Raw genomic sequence first — 23645 nt, 5'->3', positions numbered from 1 at the left:
GTAGTTCTACACTGAACATTGTGAGCTAATGTGTCTGCTCTGGGTACAAATCCTTAATTTATTTGCTTTGAGACACTGCTAGCTTACCTTTCAACAGCGCCGTGGGATCTTTCCATTCCCTGTCTGCTCAGCACCTCGCCACCTCCCGGTAACCGCCGGACCGACCCAGTACCTCAGACCCGTCTCCCTCGCAAACCCCACCCCCTGGAAGGCATCATTTACATGACATATTGACATAATGACATTTATTCACAAACAATCATTCAAAGCCTATGAATGATTGTTTGTGAATAAGAATGAACGTCAACATGTCATGTAAATGATGCCTGCCTGATGAGCTCAGTCTGCCTCTGCTGACTGCTATGTGTGTGTTTGCTCAACTCACAGGCCAGCTGCTGTGCTCGCGACGACCCGCCTCAGTCACAACAGTGACTGTGCTCTGCTGCTAGGTGCTGCTGCTCGCTCTTCTTCTCCACATCACACACTGCAGCTGCCGACCCCTGACTGCCCGGCCCACCAGGATTTTTCCTGGTATCCCGGTGGCCCAATCCAGCCCTGACCATTGTTGACCAAAGAAGTTGAGTGCACGTTCTCAGCGTCATATCCAGAAGTTGTCTTTGGGAAATAGACATATTAGTGCTGCCAGCATTGCTGCGGAAGTTGAAGAAGTGGGGGGTCAGCCTGTCAGTGCTCAGACCATACGCCGCGCACTGGATCAAATTGGTCTGCATGGCTGTCATTCCAGAAGGAAGCCTCTTCTAAAGATGATACACAAGAAAGCCTGCAAACAATGTGCTATAGACAAGCAGACTAAGGACATGGATTACTTGAACCATGTCCTGTGGTCCGATGAGACCAAGATAAACTTATTTGGTTCAGATGCTGTCAAGCGTGTGTGGCGGCAACCAGGTGAGGAGTACAACAACAAGTGTGTCTTTCCTACAGTCAAGCATGGTGGTGGGAGTGTCATGGTCAGGGCCTAAATGAGTGCTGCCGGCACTGGGGAGCTACAGTTCATTGAGGAAACCATGAATGCCAGCATGTACTGTGACATACTGAAGCAGAGCCTGATCCCCTCCCTTCGGAGACTGGACCGCAGGGCTGTACTCCAACATGGTAACGACCCAAAACACACCTCCAAGATGACCCTAAACCCTATTAAGCATCTGTGGAGCATCCTCAAATGGAAGGTAGGGGAGCACAAGGTCTCTAACATCCACCATCTCTGTGATGTTGTCATAGAGGAGTGGAAGAGGACTCCAGTGGCAACCTGGTAAGCTCTAGTGAACTCCATGCCCAAGAGAGTTAAGGCAGTGCTGGAAAATAATGGTGGCCACACAAAATATTGACACTTTGGGCCTAATTTGGATATTTCCACTTAGGGGTGTACTCAGGGGCGGACTGATCAACCTGGCACATAAGACCTGGACCAAGGACCCAGTATGTAGAATGCCCACAAATGGCATCTCCATGGCTCCTGGTATTCTTCTTAAGCTGGGGCTGACAGCTGCTTTATCAGTAAATAAGCAGTTAAGTGTGGGTTAAGTGGGGGCCCCTGCTCCAGAGTGGGGGCCTTGTTCCTGGATGTGTGTTTTATTGCTCGAGGGGCTTTAGATTAGGGTGGGCCCTGTCAGGGGTCTTTCACTGTGAGGGCCATAGAGTTTGGGGTCTGGCCCTGGAGGTTGGGAGGCATGGTGGGGGCAGGGCAGGGAGGCTACCATGTATATTTTCCTACATTTCCATACATTTCAGTCAGTGTGAGACAGTGGGGGCCCTTCCCTAATTTTTGCCCAGGGCCCTGATTGGTCTCAGTCCGCCCGTGGGTGTACTCACTTTTGTTGCCAATGGTTTAGACATTAATGGCTGCGTGTTGAGTTATTTTGAGGGGACAGCAAATTTACATTGTTATACAGGCTGTACACTCACTACTTTACATTGTAGCAAAGTGTCATTTCTTCAGTGCTGTCACATGAAAAGATATAATAAAATATTTACAAAAATGTGAGGGGTGTACTCACTTACTATATATATATATATATATATATATATATATATATATATATATATATATATATATATATTTATTATATATGTATACATATGCATTTATGTATTTATATATGTATTTACAGACATATATACACATATAGACATAAATATATATACATATATATACACACACACATATATGGACATACAGTTGCAAGAAAAAGTATGTGAACCCTTTGGAATGATATGGATTTCTGCACAAATTGGTCATAAAATGTGATCTGATCATCATCTAAGTCACAACAATAGACAATCACAGTCTGCTTAAACTAATAACACACAAAGAATGAAATGTTGCCATGTTTTTATTGAACACACCATGTAAACATTCACAGTGCAGGTGGAAAAAGTATGTGAACCCTTGGATTTAATAACTGGTTGAACCTCCTTTGGCAGCAATAACTTCAACCAAACGTTTCCTGTAGTTGCAGATCAGACGTGCACAACTGTCAGGAGTAATTCTTGACCATTCCTCTTTACAGAACTGTTTCAGTTCAGCAATATTCTTGGGATGTCTGGTGTGAATCGCTTTCTTGAGATCATGCCACAGCATCTCAAACGGGTTGAGGTCAGGACTCTGACTGGGCCAATTCAGAAGGCGTATTTTCTTCTGTTTAAGCCATTCTGTTGTTGATTTACTTCTATGCTTTGGGTCATTGTCCTGTTGCAACACCCATCTTCTGTCGAGCTTCAGCTGGTAGACGGATGGCCTTAAGTTCTTCTGCAAAATGTCTTGATAAACTTGGGAATTCATTTTTCCTTCGATGATAGCAATCCGTCCAGGCCCTGATGCAGCAAAGCAGCCCCAAACCATGATGCCCCCACCACCATACTTCACAGTTGGGATGAGGTTTTGATGTTGTTGTGCTGTGCCTCTTTTTCACCACACATAGTGTTGTGTGTTTCTTCCAAACAACTCAACTTTGGTTTCATCTGTCCACAGAATATTTTGCCAGTACTGCTGTGGAACATCCAGGTGCTCTTGTGCAAACTGTAAACGTGCAGCAATGTTTTGTTTGGACAGCAGTGGCTTCCTCTGTGGTATGCTCCCATGAAATCCATTCTTGTTTAGTGTTTTACGTATTGCAATTTGCAGATTCGCTAACAGGGATGTTAGCATTTGCCAGTGACTTTTGTAAGTCTTTAGCTGACACTCTAGGATTCTTGTTCACCTCATTGAGCAGTCTGCGCTGTGCTCTTGCAGTCATCTTTACACTAGGGAGAGTAGCAGCAGTGCTGAACTTTCTCCATTTATAGACAATTTGTCTTACCATGGACTGATGAACAGCAAGGCTTTTGGAGATACTTTTTATAACCCTTTTCAGCTTTATGCAAGTCAACAATTCTTAATCGCAGGTCTTCTGAGAGCTCTTTTGTGCGAGGCATCATTCACATCAGGCAATGCTTCTTGTGAAAAGCAAACCCAGAACTGCTGTGTGTTTTTTATAGCGCAGGGCATCTGTAACCAACACCTCCAATCTCTTCTCATTGATTGGACTCCAGTTGGCTGACATCTCACTCCAATTAGCTCTTGGAGATGTCATTAGTCTAGGGGTTCACATACTTTTTCCACCTGCACTGTGAATGTTTACATGGTGTGTTCAATAAAAACATGGCAACATTTCATTCTTTGTGTGTTATTAGTTTAACCCCTTAATGACCAACGACGTGCAGGGTACGTCCTCCAAAAAAATGTCCTTAACGACCAAGGACGTACCCTGCACGTCGTTGGTCTTTGAAAGCAGTGGAAGCGATCCTGATCACTTCCAGCTGCTTTCATGTTATTGCAGTGATGCCTCGATATAGAGGCATCCTGCAATAACTTTTTTAAGCAGTCCGATGCAGAGAGAGCCACTCTGTGGCCCTCTCTGCATCAGCTATGATCGTTGGTGGATGGGAGCATGTCCAGGGAGGCCATCAGTAGAGGAGGGGGGCGGGATCGTGCGTGCGCACGCGTGCACGTGCACGGGAGCGTGCACGTGTGTAACTGCCCAAAAGTTAGAATTGAAGTGGAAGAGGCACAAGGTGGGACTCAGTGGGAGAGAGGGTGGGAATAAAAAATATTAATGATCTGGGAGAGGGTGGGGGGTTGGGTGTTAAGGGGGGTAAGCTACACTACAGAAAATCTTAAAATAAACTTTTTATTTCAAACTGGGTACTGGCAGACAGCTGCCAGTACCCAATATGGTGCACAATAAGGCAGAGGAGGGGGGTAGAGAGCTGTTTGGGGGGGGATCAGGGAGGTTGGGGCTAAGGGGGGGGGGGTCCTACACAGCAGAATTTTTTTTTTTTTTTAAACAAAAAAAAAAAAAAAAACTTTTATTTTAGTACTGGCAGACTTTCTGCCAGTACTTAAGATGGCGGGGACAATTGTGGGGTGGGGGAGGGAAGACAGCTGTTTGGGAGGGATCAGGGGGTGTGATGTGTCAGGTGGGAGGCTGATCTCTACACTAAAGCTAAAATTAACCCTGCAAGCTCCTTATAAGCTACCTAATTAACCCCTTCACTGCTAGCCATAATACACGTGTGATGCGCAGCAGCATTTAGCGGCCTTCTAATTACCAAAAAGCAACGCCAAATTCATATATGTCTGCTATTTCTGAACAAAGGGGATCCTAGAGAAGCATTTACAACCATGTGTGCCATAATTGCACAAGCTGTTAGTAAATAATTTCAGTGAGAAACATAAAATTGTGAATAATGTAGCGTTTTTTTCAATTTGATCGCATTTGGCAGTGAAATGGTGGCATGAAATATACCAAAATGTGCCTAGATCAATACTTGGGGTTGTCTACTGCACTACACTAAAGCTAAAATTAACCCTACAAGCTCTCTACATGCTCCCTAACTAACCCCTTCACTGCTGGGCATAATACACGTGTGGTGCACAGTGGCATTTAGCGGCCTTCTAATTACCAAAAAGCAACGCCAAAGCCATATATGTCTGCTATTTCTGAACAAAGGGGATCCCAGAGAAGCATTTACAACCATTTATGCCATAATTGCACAAGTTGTTTGTAAATAATTTCAGTGAGAAACCTAAAGTTTGTGAAAAAAATTGTGAAAAAGTGAACGATTTTTTTTATTTGATGGCATTTGGCGGTGAAATGGTGGCATGAAATATACCAAAATGGGCCTAGATCAATACTTTGGGATGTCTTCTAAAAAAAAATATATATACATGTCAGGGGATATTCAGGGATTCCTGAAAGATATCAGTGTCCCAATGTAACTAGCGCTAATTTTGAAAAAAAGTGGTTTGGAAATAGCAAAGTGCTACATGTATTTATTGCCCTATAACTTGCAAAAAAAGCAAAGAACATGTAAAAATTGGGTATTTCTAAACTCTGGACCAAATTTAGAAACTATTTAGCATGGGAGTTTTTTGGTGGTTGTAGATGTGTAACAGATTTTGGGGATCAATGCTAGAAAAAGTGTGTTTTTTCCATTTTCTTCCTCATATTTTATAATTTTTTTATAGTAAATTATAAGATATGATGAAAATAATGGTATCTTTAGAAAGTCCATTTAATGGCGAGAAAAACGATATATAATATGTGTGGGTACAGTAAATAAGTAAGAGGAAAATTACAGCTAAACACAAACACCGCAAAAATGTAAAAATAACCTTGGTCCCAAATGGACAGAAAATGGAAAAGTGCTGTGGTCATTAAGGGGTTAAGCAGACTGGGATTATCTATTGTTGTGACTTAGATGATGATCAGATCACATTTTATGACCAATTTGTGCAGAAATCCATATCATTCCAAAGGGTTCACATACTTTTTCTTGCAACTGTATATAGAAGTGCATTGAAGCCCTTTGTAGTTAAATAGATGAAAATATGTAAAATCATGTTTATGCAATATTCATATTTAATAAAGTGTTATACTGTGTATTTACTGTACATATTTCACATTCCACAGCAGAATATGTATGTAATAAGTATTTTTAAAATAGATATTCCTACATATAGATATTATATAGATATATAGGTAGGTATATATATATATATATATATATATATATATATATATATATATATATATTGTACCAAAAACATCATATATATGTAGAAATATGTATTTATGAATAAATAGAAGATATTCTTCTACGTAAAGAACATTGGAATGTGAAATAATCATATTTTTATGTCGGGTTAGCGCACATGAGAATATACGATTAGGTTTGCACGAGAGTGGGGTGCTTTTTCCACTTTTTTTTTTCTTCATTGACTTCTATGGGTGAATACGTGAACTCGCACATAGTACTCTAATTTCTGCTTTTTGCACTCGTCAGGTTAGTGTGCAAGCGAAAACAGTTTATTTTTAAATCATAATATGAGCGCAACCCGATGAACGCAAAAAGCTTACTTGTAATCTGGCCATAAGTGTTTAATGTCCCTTTATGTGTGTTGATATAAATATATATCCTCTTTTCTAGATACAATCTTCACCACTTTTTCTCTTGTCGTCATTTTCCCGTGCTTTGTCATTTTCTAACATATGTATTTTTATCAAATATTTAAATATAAAGCAAAATGTCTACAGTGGTATGCAAATAATATTTAACATTTTAAAGAGCATAGAATGTAATGTTTTGGAAAACATTATGGAATTTTGGCAGAGCTATGTGATAGGTCATGACATGGAACAATCTATTATATAGTTATAGTTTTCCACTTATTTTATTAATAATTGGTAAGGCATTGCCTTAGCATATCTAAGAATTGTCAACCTGACCTTGAAAATTCCTATGAAAATTTTATGTTTTACATTTTACTTGCTTCAATGTCTCTAACATTAATCAGTAGACTTTCCTGAAAAGTAGGTGATTATAATTGTTTTTTAAAGGTTATCTTTGCAGTTTCAAGTAGTAGAATTTATAGATTTTATTTTTAAAATTATATCTGTGAATAGTAGAGTCTTACAGACTAAATAAAAGCCTTTATTATTTATGACTGAAGAATGTTCCTTATTCCATTTCTATTACAGTAAAATCCATACAGGGCACAGTAGCTTTCCAACCTATTTTCACTTGTGTATTAATAACAATGTAAGACTTGCTGATACTAACCTGTTAGCTCTGCAACTTTTGATCCTTCCGAGACTGCACAGGCACAGAGAAGCTCCGCATTAGATGCATAACAAATGCTGCTGGTGAATAAGTTAAAAAAAGAGAACTATTTAAAAGTAAAAAGTTATATAGTATTTCAAGAAAAGTACAAAGGAATAAGCTCACAGCAACTCACACACAGAGAAGGGACCTCTATGTATAGTATTTATAGTCTAACAAGCAAACTTCAATATACTTATATTTAAAACTCTCAGTTTCACTCACAGCCCTGGGTGCTCGCCAACACTCACAGACAGCCGCACAGAAACTTAAAAAAGCAGTAGAGAAGCAACAGTATCAGACTCCCAGTGTGTCTCAAGTTGCATAAGGGGATATTAATCATCTAAATTACACATAAAGGCCTAGATTATAAATAAGACATAAAATATTAGTGGTATTGTTTGTTAATATTGCTCAAGTGCAAGCAATAGCATTTCTATTTTTGTTCTCATATTACATGTCCAGAGTAATATTTTAGCACTCAAGCAATAGTCTAGGGTCCACTAACATCAGTATGTCAGGTAACTTGGGTGCATTTAATCCCTAATAATAGACTTCTATGGGGGCTTGCAGTAAAATTCATGTTAAATATCGCTCCGAGTGCTACGCTGATGGTGCGCTAATTAAAGGGTACATTAAGCAGATGGTGTGCAAGTATTGGAGTTCTTCATGTCAGTTTGTGTAATACTATAAATGATAATGGTTTATTTACAAAGTGCTACATTTTACAGTGGTGTTTTGGGTTTTGCTCGAGCACAACACTAAACTCAGCACTTGAAATATTTACTTTGAAAGTTACATGTTGCCTAATAAATAATAAAACCATTAACGACTTAATGTGCATGAAATTCTATTAGTCTTATTAAACCCTCGTTATGCAATCAGTCTCACAACTTTACTAAAATTTAACAGAAATATAAGTTAAAGTCTTCACTTTAGGTGGTTCCAATAAAAATCAGCACCAGAAAGACTACAGGCTTTGTTCAAGTCTGTTTGAAGAGCTCTTTGAATTTTTTTACACAATGTGAAATGTTATTTTTATATTTGAAGCCATTCCTGTTCATAAGAAATCTACACCTAGATTACGAGTTTTGCACTAAACAGGGTGCTAAACGAATGCAACAAAAGTTTCACCCCCCATAGCGCTGCCATTTTGAGTTACTGAAAAGCCTCCTTGTGCGTGCGATATGGTGGCGTTAAGCTCCTTACCGCACAAAAGCCAAGGGCTGCTTTGACGTGCTCGTGCATGCTTTCCCCCATAGACATCATGGGGAGAGAGTGTTAGAAAAAACCTAACACCTGAAGTGCGGAATGGCGATCGCCATAACGCAACTCTATTGATGTCTATGGGGAAAAAAAAGTTACGTTTAAACCTAACATCCTAACATGAACCCCAAGTCTAAATACCCCTAATCTGCCGCCCATGACTTCGCCGACACCTAAATAAAGTCTTTAAACCCTAATCTGCCGCCCCCAACATCGCTGCTCCTAATAAAAGTTAACCCCTATTCCGCCGCTCCGCGACATCGCCACCACTATAATAAAGCTATTAACCCCTATTCCGCCGCACCCCGACATCGCCGCCACTATAATAAAGCTATTTATCCCTATTCCCCTGCACCCCGACATCTCCGCCACTATAATAAAGATATACACCCCTATTCTGCTGCTCCCCGACATCGCCTGCCAATAAATATAGTTCAAATCAGCCAATAGGATTTCAGTAGCTCTCATCCTATTGGTGTTTTGAACAGCCAATAGGATTTCAGTAGCTCACATCCTATTGGCTGATTTGAATTTGAAGAATCAAATCAGCCAACAGGAATGCAAGGGACACCATTTTGAAACAGCAACCTTGCATTTATCTTCAGTGTACAGCCGCGACCGTATGAAGAGGACACTCTGCGCAGGATGGGATCAGCTTCAAGGATGGCTCCGCTTCGCGCCTCCGGGATGAAGATGGAAGACGCCCCCGGGATGGATGAAGACCTCACCGCCTGGATGAAGACCTCCTCGACTGGATGGAGATGAATGTCCGGACTTCAGACATCCTTCTGGGGTTAGTGTTAGGTTTTTTTGGGGGGGGGTTGGGTGTTTTTTTTTTTTTAGATTAGGGCTTTGAAAAAGAGCTAAATGCCCTTTTAAGGGCAATGCCCATACAAATTCCCCTTTAGGGGCAATTGGTAGATTAGTTTTTTTTAGAGTTAGTTTTTTTTTTGGGGGGGGGGGGGTTGGTTGGGTGATGGGTTTTACTGTCGGGGGGACTTTGTATTTTTTTTTACAGGTAAAAGAGCTGATTTATTTAGGGCAATGCCCTACAAAAGGCTATTTAAAGGGCTATTGGTAGTTTATTGTAGGCTAGGGGGTGTTTTTTATTTTTATTAGATTAGGTGTAATTGTTTTTATTTTTGATAATTTCGTTTATTTTTTTGTAATCTTTGTGTGTTTTTTATTTTTTGTGATTTTAGTGCTAATTATTTTTGGTAAACTTAGATTTTTTAAATTTTTAGTAGTATTTGTTTGTTTTTTTAGTTGTAATTTAATTTTTTTTAAATGTTCTCGTATTGTTAGGTTTTTTTAAATTTGTAATTTTGATATTTTAATTGATAGTTTTTTTTAAATTTATAAGAATAGTAAGGTTAGGTTAATTTATAGTTTAAAGGGACACTAAACCCAAAAAAATTCTTGCATGATTCAGGTAGAGAATACAATTTTAAACAACATTTCAATTTACTTCTATTATCTAATTTGCTTCATTCGTTAGATATCCTTTGTTGAAGAAATAGCAATGGATATATGTGAGCCAACCACATGAGGCATCTATGTGCAGCACCCAATCAGCAGCTACTGCGCCTATCTAGATATGCTTTTCGGCAAAGAATATCAAGAGAATGAAGCAAATTAGATACTAGATAATAAATTAGAAAGTTGTTTAAAATTGCATGCTCTATGTGAATCATGAAAGAAAAAATGTGGGTTTTATGTCCCTTTAATATTAGGTTTATATTTATTTCACAGGTAATTTTTTATTTATTTAAATAGAGTTATATTGTAATTTTAATTTAAAGCTAGGGGGTTGTTAGATTTAGGGGTTTAATTTAGTGTTTTGCGATGTGGGGGGCCGGCTTTTTGGGGTTAATTTAGTGGTGGAAATGTGGAAGGCCAGAGGTTTAGGGGTTAATAACTTTATTTAGTGGTGGTGATGTCGGGGAGTGGCGGAATATGGGTAAATAACTTTATTTTAAGGGCGGCGATGTCAGGGAGCTGCAGTTTAGGGGTTAATATATTTAAATAGAGTGGGCGATGTGGGTGGGCATCAGATTAGGGGTTATTAGGTTTATTGAATACTCACGATGTGGGTGGGCATCAGATTAGGGGTTAATAGGTTTAATATAGTGTTTGCTGTGCGGGAGGGTGGCGGTTTAGAGGTTAATAGATAGTTTATGGGTGTTAGTGTACTTTGTAACACTTTTGTTATGAGTTTTGTGAAATCCATAACTACTATTCTCAGATGGCGGTATGGATCGTGTCGGTATAGGCTGTAATGCAAGCATTTTAGCCTTACCGCACAACCTGTAATACCGGCACTATGGAAATCCCGCACAAAACGTCATTTTTTTGAGTGCGACACGACTCGTAATATGCGTTCCTGTTCCTGTTATTCTTAAAAGGACATGAACCCCAATTTTTTTTATTTCTCGATTGAACACAGTTTTAACCCCTTCGCTACTGGTAATTCCTGAGAAAAACTTGTTCAAAACACTGGAGAATTTTTAGGATTTTTTCTATCACTCTATTTAAAAAGAAATAGAGACTTTTTAAAATTTCATTCACTTTTTTCACAAACTTTGGATTTCTCACTGAAAATATTCACATATCGCTTGTTAAGTCATAACACAGATGGTTGTGAAAGCTTCTCTGTGATACCCTTTGTTTAAAAAATAGCAGACATACAAGACTGGTACCTCCCAAAAAGTCTGCCAGTATGCTGTTTTATTTTTTATTTTTAATTTTTTTTTTTTCTGCAGTGTAAGATCCCTCCTTACAGTGTAAGATCCCAAACTGCTCTCTAACACCCCCCCTCCTACCAATTTCCTCCTCCATCTTAGGTTCTGACAGCTGCCTGCCAGTACCCAGTTTACAAATTTTATGTGGTATAGCGATCCTCCCTAATCCTACCCACCTCCCTCCTCCAAGTGATCATATTGTAGGGCCTCCCTCTACCATCTCATAGGCCCCTTTGCTGTGTAGCGACCCATTACTTCCTCTCCTAATTATGTATTTTCTTTAGCATAGGTATCTATATGGCACATATAAACTAGCACTTTCTAGCTGTGAAACTGTCAAAATCAGGAATGCAAGCTTACAAGACAGCTCCTAAACTTTAGGCCGGCTCCTAAACTTACATTCCTAATTTTTCAAATAAATATACAAAGAGAACAAATAAAAATTGAAAATAGGAGTAAATTAGAAAGTTGCTTAAAATTGCATGTTCTATCTTAATCATGAAAGGAAAAATGTGGGTTCATTATCCCTTTAAGTGATATACAGGAGGGGCCTACACATTTAAGTATATTGTCCTTTCGACAAATGGAAAGTTTTTCCAAATGAGGATAATATTATAAAAATGGTGAATTAAGAAATTCTGCTTATTTACAAGTTTCTTCAATATGTCTAAAAATATGTAACAAAGATTATTGTGGACATGTAAAGGTAATACTATTAACCGTATAATTTCCTTTCTATTTTTTAGGTTCTCATGATTCTTTTAGCTTCTACATTGATGAAGCATCTCCAGTTGGACCTGAGCAACCAGAAACTGTCCAGAATTTTGTTTCAGTGTTTGGTACTGTTGCCAAAAAGCTTATGAGAAAATGGTTGGCTACGCAAACAATGAATTTTACAAGTCAGTTAGAGGCAGGCATAAGGTATTTTGATTTCCGAATTTCAACAAAACCTAGAGACCCTGATAATGAGTTATATTTTGCTCATGGCTTGTTTAGCGCCAAAGTTAATGAAGGTCTAGAAGAAATAAATGCTTTTCTTTCTAATCACACAAAAGAAGTTGTTTTCTTGGACTTCAATCATTTCTATGGCATGCAAAAATATCATCATGAAAACCTGATACAAATGCTCAAAGACATATTTGGGAATAAAACATGTCCAGTTTTATTCGATCAGGAAGTGAGTCTTCAATATCTCTGGCAGAGGAATTATCAAATTTTGGTGTTTTATCACAGTCCTGTGGCTCTCGAAGTTCCTTTTCTATGGCCAGGGCAAATGATGCCAGCTCCTTGGGCAAATATTACAGACACTAAAAACCTGATTCAGTTTCTGCAGTCATCAATCATAGAACGGAGAAAGAAAGGCTCATTTTTTATATCTCAGGTGGTACTAACACCAAAGGCTAGTACAGTGGTTAAAGGAGTTACTAGCGGTCTCAGAGAAACCATAACAGAAAGGTAAGTGGCAATTAGTAATACCCCCTGGTGTATTTGGCTATAATTGCACAGCATTATATTGTTCAAGTTTCTGATAATTTGTTAATTTTGTTGTCTTAAGGCATTTACAATTTGTAGTCATTTCCTGAAGTCTGAGTTGCAATAAAACTGCAAATAAAATATGTGTTTGCAATCATTAAAAGGATATGATACCCAAATGTTGAAACGCTTGAAAGTGATGCAGCATAGTTGTAAAAATCTGACTAGAAAATATCACCTGAACACTTGCACAAAATATATGTAATGTGGCCCTCCTTCTTATATCATTGGTATACCTTGTATTGCATTTGTATGAAGTCCTCATGTGTGTCCTTCCCAACATTACTAATTGTAATATTTTCTGTAGGCAGGTTAATTTATTTATCACGTGGTGGATGCCCTAAACATTTGCAGGATCGCTAATTTGGTACCTGCAACTGATATTTAGGAATCAGAGGTATAAAACGCTGCTTTATAAACTCTCTCGCCAATTTGGAGTTGACGGATGAAAATCACCCCGATTTCATTCGACCAGGGTCATTGACAAGTCCTACTCTCACGAAATTGGTTGCATGAGGGTAGGAGGCAGACTTGCACAAGTGTTCACCCGTAAAATGTTAAGTATGGGCAACAAATGCGCCTCACAATCTGCAATGAAATGCGGAAGGGTTCACAACATGTGAATTCTGTCCGCTCGCAGATTGATAAATCTTGCCTTTTTTATCACTGTAATAATTAGTCGGCATTTATAGTTCACGTGCATATTTCATAATGATTTTAAAAGGAAAACACAGACTGATCATTTTGTGTCTATATTGTATAAAATAAAAATATTGAACCTTATTAGAGGTTGAAAAGATTAAAGCACAAGGTCTTTTCTTCCCTCAGACAACAGTTTATATTTTGAGGACATTTTCTAATGCACTTTTTAGAATTGTTAGAGTACACAATTTATGCATAAGTGGCCTAGTAATATATGTGTTAACCAATTCAAAGGTGTTAAATGCATAGGTAAATTTCTACTTATGGCCGGCAAGTATTATAACTGAGCAGGCCACATCCAGTAGTTGACAGCTACTTTCTATTCCTGTTCCTGAGTGGCCCACTGACAAGCAGGACTTTGCCATATGTTTTTAAACCCTTTGTAGCTTGGATCAGTAATGCATAAATGTAATTATCTAATGAATTAAAGCATGAATTAGAGCATGTCATTTTTGCACCAGACTGTCTGTTTAAATACATAAAAGTATAGTAAAGTCAAAAGTAAAAGTACTTTAACTCCTTAAGGACCACAGCACTTTTCCATTTTCTGTCCGTTTGGGACCAAGGCTATTTTTACATTTCTGCGGTGTTTGTGTTTAGCTGTAATTTTCTTCTTATTTACTGTACCCACACATATTATATACCATTTTTCTTGCCATTAAATGGACTTCTTCATATCTTATAATTTACTATTAAAAAATTATAAAATATGATGAAAAATGGAAAAATACACACTTTTTCTTTGACCCCCAAAATCTGTTACACATCTAAGTTTCTAAATTTTGTCCTGAGTTTAGAAATACCCAGGGTAGTTTGCGGCGCAAGCGAGGGAACCCCCGCCGCCCGTAGTTTCAGCTTGCAACTCGAGCTATCCTATATACGGCGCCATCAGAGGTTAAAGTGCCTTAAGTCTGACAAACCAGCGATGTCCAGAAATCTGCCTAAGTACAAATTTCTGGAGTCGCCAGTGACTTACAGCACTTTAGAAACTGCTGGCGCCTACAAAACCTGACTAAAGTATTAAATCTCCCGTACTGTCTTAACACGCCTCCTAAACATAGCCCGACACGTCTAACCCTCTATCCGCTAGCGCCCCTCACTATCCTAACAATAAAACATTAATTAACCCCTAAACCGCCGCTCCCGGACCCCGCCGCCACCTAATAAAGTTATTAACCCCTAAACTGCCGCTCTCGGACCCCGCCGCCAGCTATATTAAATCTATAACCCCTAATGTGAGCCCCTACCCCGCCGCCATCTACCTTACCTACCCCCTAAAGTGAGCCTCTACCCCGCCGCCATCTACCTTACCTACCCCCTAAAGTGAGCCCCTACCCCGCCGCCATCTACCTTACCTACCCCCTAAATTGAGCCCCTACCTTGCCGCCATCTACCTTACCTACCCCCTAAAGTGAGCCCCTTACACCGCTGCCATCTACCTTACCTACCCCCTAAAGTGAGCCCCTACCCCACCGCCATCTACCTTACCTACCCCCTAAATTGAGCCCCTTACACCGCCGCCATCTACCTTACCTACCCCCTAAAGTGAGCCCCTTACACCGCCGCCATCTATTTTAAAAATATTAACCCCTAATTTAATCCCCCTACACAGCCGCCAGCTATATTAACTATATTAACCCTAATTATATTAGGGTTAATATAGTTAATATAGTTATTAAATAATACATATTTTGTACCAGCACCCCTAGTTTAATAGATTTCACAGTTATATACACAGAAAATAAAGATTGTGTATCCTATATAAGGATACACTTTTCTGTGTAGTGCACGGTAAGGGTATATAGTTAATATAATTAGAAAAAGAGAGAAAAAGTACCCTTATTTATCCAGCAACAAACTATATAATGAACAGTTTAGTACTAGTCTCTGAATTAAGTATGGGTCAAAAATACAATATATAAATAAAAAACATACTCTCTAAAGTGCGTGAATAAATCTGTTTATGTATGCATCACAGCAATACAATGTATTATTAGCATTACCCCCAAATATCAGAGCTATTAGTTCACAACCCGGGATGTAGATAAGAGTTCATAGGTTAGTCCGTTAGTAATCCGGTATATTTGAAATTGTAAATCATAATGCCACTTAATAGCATATTTGTAATCCAACAGAATGAAAATCAACGTTAATGCTAATAATACATTGTATTGCTGTGATGCATACATAAACAGATTTATTCACAGACTTTAGAGAGTATGTTTCTTATTTATATATTGTATTTTTGACCCATACTTAATTCAGAGACTAGTACTAAACTGTTCATTATATAGTTTGTTGCTGGATAAATAAGGGTACTTTTTCTCTCTTTTTCTAATAATATAGTTATTATATTATATATATTAACTATATTAACCCTAATTATATTAGGGTTAATATCGTTAATATCGTTATTATATATATATATATATATATATATATATATATATATATATATATATATATATATATATATATATATATATATTAAGTATAATAACCCTATCTAACTCTAACATCCCTAACTTAATTCTTATTAAAATAAATCTAATTAATATTAATATTATTAATTAAAATATTCCTATTTAAATCTAAATACTTACCTATAAAATAAACCTTAAGATAGCTACAATGTAATTAATAATTACATTGTAGCTATTTTAGGGTTTATATTTATTTTACAGGTAACTTGGTATTTATTTTAACTAGGTACAATAGCTATTAAATAGTTAATAACTATTTAATAGCTACCTAGTTAAAATAATTACCAATTTACCTGTAAAATAAATCCTAACCTAAGTTACAAATACACCTACACTATCAATAAATTAAATAAACTACAAATATCTAAACTAAAATACAATAAAATAAACTAAACTAAATTACAAAAAATAAAAAAAAATATTACAAGATTTTTAAGCTAATTACACCTATTCTAATCCCCCTAATAAAATAATAAAGCCCCCCAAAATAAAACATTTTCCTTACCCTAGTCTAAATTTAAAAAGTTCACAGCTCTTTTACCTTACCAGCCCTTAAAAGGGCCTTTTGCGGGGGTAGGTAAGGTAGTTGGCGGCGGGGTAGGGGCTCACTTTAGGGGGTAGGTAAGGTAGATGGCGGCGGGGTAGGGGCTCACTTCAGGGGGTAAGTATGACCTTGCCTATGACCAAAAAAACTACGGGCGAAGGCAGAAATATACGAGCGTAACTTCTAGGTTACGCCGCATATGTGATACCAAACCAGCGCAAATTTTGGCGTCGCCGGCTTTTGCGGGCGACGCTGCATATCGGATCGGGCCCCCAATGTTTACATGTTCTTTGCTTTTTTTGCAAGTTATAGGGCAATAAATACAAGTATCACTTTGCTATTTCCAAACCACTTTTTTTCAAAATTAGCGATAATTACATTGGAACACTGATATCTTTCAGGAATCCCTGAATATCCATTGACATGTATATATATATTTTTTTTTAGAAGACACCCCAAAGTATTGATCTAGGCCCATTTTGGTATATTTCATGCCAATGAAACTTTAGCTTTCTCACTCAAATTATTTACAAACAGCTTATGCTATTGTGGCACAAATAGTTGTAAATGCTTCTTTGGGATCCCCTTTGTTCGGAAATAGCAGACTTATATGGCTTTGGCATTGCTTTTTGGTAATTAGAAGGCCGCTAAATGCCGCTGCGCACCACACGTGTATTATGCCCAGCAGCGAAGGGATTAATTAGGTAGCTTGTAGGGAGCTTGCACGGTTAATTCTAGCTTTAGTGTAGAGATTATTCAAATTAACCTAGCCTCCCACCTGAGACATCCCACCCCCTGATCCCTTCCAAACAGATCTCTTCCCTTCCCCACCCCACAATTGTCCCCACCATCTTAAGTACTGGCAGAATCTGCTATCCTTGAGTGTTATTACATTGCATAAATATAATGATATATATGATAATTTTACACCAAGGATTATTTAGTGTTATAAAGTATTTGTATGTGTTTCCACACTAACTTATTTCTTTTTATGTCTGATAAAATCTTGATGTATATATTATGATCTATTGCAATGTTAGACATTTCACCTAGGTTAATTTGAATAACTCAGGGAAAGGTGATAGCCAGACTGAGTTAAAAAGGGACAAGAACATTGGCATATTCAGGTTTTGAAATGTAACCCCCCTTTTTCACTGTGTGATGTTTTGGTTGTGAGTATCCTGACTATATAGGTAATGTAATTTGATGTATGGTGATCTTGTACCTTTTGAATATGCAGCCATTTGCAGGCACACTGTATTAGTAAATTGTTGTTTGCTCTGTTTGAGCGAGTAAGGGAGATGTTTGTTCTCTGTTGATACTTCATATTTGGTGTGTGAGTTCTGATGGTTGCATAGGATTAAGATATAATAAACAAACTTGTATTGCAATTTATTTAGTTCTAACACTTTATATATCTTTATATATATTGCTGCAATATTCTCTAAAATGGCTCATCTGTCTATTAGAACATTTAGTATTAGTTTAAAAGCAGCACTGTTAATGAGATGTACTTGGGTTCCGTTTTTACTAATTGTCACTATCTTTTTTAAATTGAAGTATGGGCAAGTGTGAGGGCAGGTACTGCCCAATATAAGGATGGAGTGTGTACATGTGCATTATGTCTCTGATGAAGCGCCACTAGAGGGCGGGAAACGCGTCAGACACCTTGTTTCTGTGTTTGTGACTTTCATTTCTTATGCAATAAATTTGCTAAGTTTGGCATTTATACTGTGTGCGGCTCTTCTATTGTGGATATGACTTTGGGCGGATGGTTCCTGCACCCCAGAGCCTTGCACCTTGCCAGGATTGAGATCTAATCTGCTGGAGGACTCTGTGGCCGCTACTGCGGATGACGTCATTCCTATGGGACGTTGTTACAGTGGAGTGTATCGGTAGCTGTCGCAGAAAGTCTGCCAGTACTAAAATAAAAATTTGTTTTTTAAAAAGAAAAAACAACATATTCTGTGTGTAGGATCCCCCCTTAGCCCCCAACCTCCCTGATCCCCCCAAACAGCTCTCTAACCATCCCCCTCTACCTTCTTGGGTACTGGCAGCTGTCTGCCAGTGTTCTGGTAAGATGGCAAACTTTTGAAAACAACGAACCATGTCACTTCTGGTGGTGTTACATCAGCTGTTTCACAAATTTTGGCCGTAATGCGCATGCGTGATAGCATCATCACATACCTGGCCTCATACGTCACTGCTACAATATTTAGAGTTGTGAAATTCCGGGACCCTTTCTAGAGAGCATGCGTGGGATTTTGTTTCAGAAATAGTGCGCTCATGGAAAGCTTTTTTTTTTCACCTCCTCTGCAATATTCGGAACTCCGCCCCCCACTGCAACTACTCCCATTACTACTACTACTCTAAATATTGTAGCAGTGATGTATTGATAAATCTTCCTATATGTTTAAGATTGATTATATTCATTCTTTGTTGAAGGAAGTTTTGGTTACTTTGGGTATTGAAGAGTCTAGTCCTCTTGATAACAAAGCCAGTAAACATTTAAATTCTGTTTTTAAACCCCCAAAGGTTGCTCCTGAGGTTTTCCTATTCTAGGTGCTGTCTCTGATATGATTACTAAAGAATGGTCTAAGCCTGGTTCTTCTTTTAATCCTTCTTCTAGGTTTAAAAAGTCGTATCCTTTACCTGTGGCTAATTTAGAGTTTTGGGAAAAAGTCCCTAAAGTTGATGGGGCTATTTCCACTCTTGCAAGACGTACTACTATCCCTATGGAAGATAGTACTTCTTTTAAGGATCCTTTAGACAGGAAGATTGAATCTTATCTCAGAAAAGCTTATTTACATTCTGGCTATCTTCTTAGACCTGCCATTTCTATGGCTGATGTAGCTGCTGCTTCAACTTTTTGGTTGGAAAGTTTAGCTCGTCAGGTAGAGGATCCTGATTTGTCCAGCATTGTTCTTCTGCTTCAAAATGCTAATCATTTCATTTGTGATGCTATATTTGACATCATTAAGATCAATGTTAAATCTATGTCTTTAGCTATTTTAGCTCAAAATTCATTAAGATTATGGTGGAGATTAAAATCCTCCATGTCTCAAAATTAAATCAATACAAATATTTACATAGGAAATTAGCACATCTAGGCAAGATTCCCCGCTTACTTTTCCCCAGAAATACTCCATATACAATGTTACCAATGCACAAGAGAAATCTGGGTAAGATATGCAAATTAGATATGCAAATTCTCAGTTTTTCTGCTTCAAATACTGTTTTAACACAACGATCCTTTTAACAGGATTATTGAAGCAATACAGAAACTACTCACTAGACAGCCTGTTTCGTTCTTTTTAGAACTCGTCAGTAGGAGATAGATTTCTGGTTGCTGCATTGGTAAAGCTACTTTCAGGGTTAAATCAAAATTCATTAAAATTATAGTGGAGATAAAAAACTGAGATTAAAATCCTCCATGTCTCAAAATGTAATCAATACAAATATTTACATAGGAAATTAGCACATCTAGGCAAGATTCCCCGCTTACTTTCCCCCAGAAATACTCCATATACAATGTTGCCAATGCACAAGAGAATTCTGGGTAAGATATGCAAATTAGATATGCAAATTCTTAGTTTTTTTGCTTCAAATACTGTTTTAACACAGCGATCCTTTTAACAGGATTATTGCAGCAATACAGAAACCACTCACTAGACAGCCTGTTTCATTCTTTTTAGAACTCGTCAGTAGGAGATAGATTTCTGGTTGCTGCATTGATAAAGCTACTTTCAGGGTTAAATCAAAATTCATTAAAATTATAGTGGAGATAAAAAACTGAGATTAAAATCCTCCATGTCTCAAAATTTAATCAATACAAATATTTACATAGGAAATTAGCACATCTAGGCAAGATTCCCCGCTTACTTTCCCCCAGAAATACTCCATATACAATGTTACCAATGCACAAGAGAATTCTGGTTAAGATATGCAAATTAGATATGCAAATTCTCAGTTTTTTTGCTTCAAATACTGTTTTAGCACAGCGATCCTTTTAACAGGATTATTGCAGCAATACAGAAATCACTCACTAGACAGCCTGTTTCATTCTTTTTAGAACTCGTCAGTAGGAGATAGATTTCTGGTTGCTGCATTGGTAAAGCTACTTTCAGGGTTTAATTTTAATACATTTTGATTTAACCCTGAAAGTAGCTTGATAGATTTCTGGTTGCTGCATTGGTAAAGCTACTTTCAGGGTTTAATTTGAATGAATTTTGATGTAACCCTGAAAGTAGCTTTACCAATGCAGCAACAAGAAATCTATCTCCTACTGATGAGTTCTGAAAAGAACGAAACAGGCTGTCTAGTGAGTGATTTCTGTATTGCTGCAATAATCCTCTTAAAAGGATCGCTGTGTTAAAACAGTATTTGAAGCAAAAAAAACTGAGAATTTGCATATCTAATTTGCATATCTTACCCAGAATTCTCTTGTGCATTGGTAACATTGTATATGGAGTATTTCTGGGGAAAATTAAGCAGGGAATCTTGCCTAGATGTGCTAATTTCCTATGTGAATATTTGTATTGATGCTATTTTAGCTAGAAGAGCTGTATGGCTCTTGGAATGCTGACATGGTGTCTAAATCTAGATTACTATCTCTATCTTTCTAGGGTAAGAATTTATTTGGCTCTCAATTGGATTCTATTAATTCCACTATCACTGGGGGGAAGGGAGTCTTTCTACCTCAAGATAAAAAATCTAAGGGTTAATTTTAAGCTAATAATCGTTTTCGTTCCTTTCGTCAGATTAGAGAACAAAAAAAACACTCCTTCCCCTAAGGCCTCTGGTTCCAATTGGAGACTATCTTCAAATTGGAATAAAACCAAGCCTTATAAAAAAAAAACAAATCCAGCCCCCAAGACTGCATGAAGGTACAGCCCTCAATCCAGTTCAGCTGGTGGGGGGCAGATTGAAATTATTTCAGGGCATTTTGACAGGTTCTGTTCAGAATCAGTGGATTCAGAATATTGTGTCTCAAGGGTATTGAAAAGGTTTCAGAATAAGACCTCCCGTGGGAAGATTCTTTCTTTCTCATGTTCCAACAAATCCTGTAGAGAAAGACTCAGGCTTTTCAGAAATGTGTTTCAGACCTTGTGCATTGGTAACATTGTATATGGAGTATTTCTGGGGAAAATTAAGCAGGGAATCTTGCCTAGATGTGCTAATTTCCTATGTGAATATTTGTATTGATGCTATTTTAGCTAGAAGAGCTGTATGGCTCTTGGAATGCTGACATGGTGTCTAAATCTAGATTACTATCTCTATCTTTCTAGGGTAAGAATTTATTTGGCTCTCAATTGGATTCTATTAATTCCACTATCACTGAGGGGAAGGGAGTCTTTCTACCTCAAGATAAAAAATCTAAGGGTTAATTTTAAGCTAATAATCGTTTTCGTTCCTTTCGTCAGATTAGAGAACAAAAAAAACACTCCTTCCCCTAAGGCCTCTGGTTCCAATTGGAGACTATCTTCAAATTGGAATAAAACCAAGCCTTATAAAAAAAAAACAAATCCAGCCCCCAAGACTGCATGAAGGTACAGCCCTCAATCCAGTTCAGCTGGTGGGGGGCAGATTGAAATTATTTCAGGGCATTTTGACAGGTTCTGTTCAGAATCAGTGGATTCAGAATATTGTGTCTCAAGGGTATTGAAAAGGTTTCAGAATAAGACCTCCCGTGGGAAGATTCTTTCTTTCTCATGTTCCAACAAATCCTGTAGAGAAAGACTCAGGCTTTTCAGAAATGTGTTTCAGACCTAGAGCTTTCAGGGGTAATTGTACCAGTTTTACTCCAGGAACAGGAATTGGGGTTCTATTAAAATCTATTCATTGTCCCAAAGAAAGAGAATTCTTTCAGACCAGTTCTAGATCTGAAGTTTTTAAATCATTTTGTAAGAGTCTTAACTTTCAAGATGGTGACTATAAGGACATATTCTGCCTTTTGTTCAGCAGGGGCATTTTATGTCCACAATAGACTTACAGATTGCTTATCTTCACATTCCAGTTCATCCAGACCACTATTGGTTTCTAAGATTCTCTTTTCTTGACGAGCATTACTAATTTGTCGCTCTTCCATTTGGCCTAGCGACAGCTCCAAGAATCTTCTCAAAGGTTCTCGGTGCCCTTCTTTCTGTAATCAGAGAGCAGGGTATTGCGGTGTTTCCTTATTTGGACGATATCTTGGTACTAGCTCAGTCTTTTCATTTAGCAGAATCTCACATGAAACAACTAGTGTCGTTTCTTCAAAGGCGTAGTTAGAGGAGAGTTTCTTGATTCCTCAAACAAGGGTCACCTTTTTAGGTTTCCAGATAGATTTAGTGTCCATGACTTTGTCTTTAACAGACAGGAGGCAAATTAAATTGGTTTTAGCTTGGCTAAACCTTAAGTCTTGATCATTCCATTCAGTGGCTATGTGCATGAAAGTTTTAGGTCTTATGACTGCAGCATTGGACGCTATCCCCTTTACTCATTTTCATATGAGACCTCTGCAGATTTGCATGCTGAATTAATGGTGCAGGGATTATACTCAGATATCACAACTGATATTCTTAAATCCAAACATTCATTTCTCTGTCTTGGTGGTTGGACCATCACCGTATTGTTCGAGGGGCATCTTTTGCTCATCCTTCCTGGACTGTGATCTCAATGGATGCAAGTCTTACAGGTAGGGGAGCTGTCTGGGGGTCTCTGACATCACAAGGGGTTTGGAAACCTCCAGAGGCGAGGTTAATAATCAATATTTTAGAACTCCGTGCTATCTTCAGAGCGCTTGGCCTCAATTAAAGAGAGAACTTTTAGCAGTGAAATAAGTATCTCAGACACTTTCTTGGGTGGAGTCCAACTCATGTTTAATTTCTGCGATTCATATCCCAGGTGTAGACAATTGGGAAGCAGATTTTCTCAGTCATCAGACTTTGCATCCAGGGGAGTGGTCTCTCCATCCAGATGTGTTTCATCAGATTGTGCTGATGAAGGGTCTTCCAGAAATTGATCTGATGGCCTTCCGTCTGAACAATATAATTCCCAGATACCTTTCCAGGTCCAAGGATCCTCAGGCGGAGATGGTGGATGCTTTAGCAGTTCCTTGGTTTTACCAACCTGCTTACATATTTCCGCCTCTAGTTCTTCTTCCAAGGGTGATCTCCAAGATCATAATGGAACAATCTTATGTGTTTCTGATAGCACCAGCATGGCCTCTGT

At 38.1% G+C, this 23645-nt stretch overlaps 1 protein-coding gene across 1 annotated transcript in view; it reads left to right on the top strand.

Annotated features, from left to right (window-relative positions):
- The window catches only part of PLCXD3 (phosphatidylinositol specific phospholipase C X domain containing 3), a 270514-nt gene that overhangs the window by 155478 nt on the left and 91391 nt on the right, over nucleotides 1–23645 (top strand). Inside the window, exon 2 of the mRNA XM_053700430.1 lies at nucleotides 11918–12626. Coding sequence (XP_053556405.1) covers nucleotides 11918–12626 — 709 coding nt within the window. The remainder of the gene's footprint in view (nucleotides 1–11917; nucleotides 12627–23645) is intronic.

Source organism: Bombina bombina, chromosome 2, assembly GCF_027579735.1.
Source record: "Bombina bombina isolate aBomBom1 chromosome 2, aBomBom1.pri, whole genome shotgun sequence".
NCBI classification, from domain to species: Eukaryota; Metazoa; Chordata; class Amphibia; order Anura; family Bombinatoridae; genus Bombina; species Bombina bombina.
This window is presented reverse-complemented; position numbering and strand designations above follow the sequence as displayed.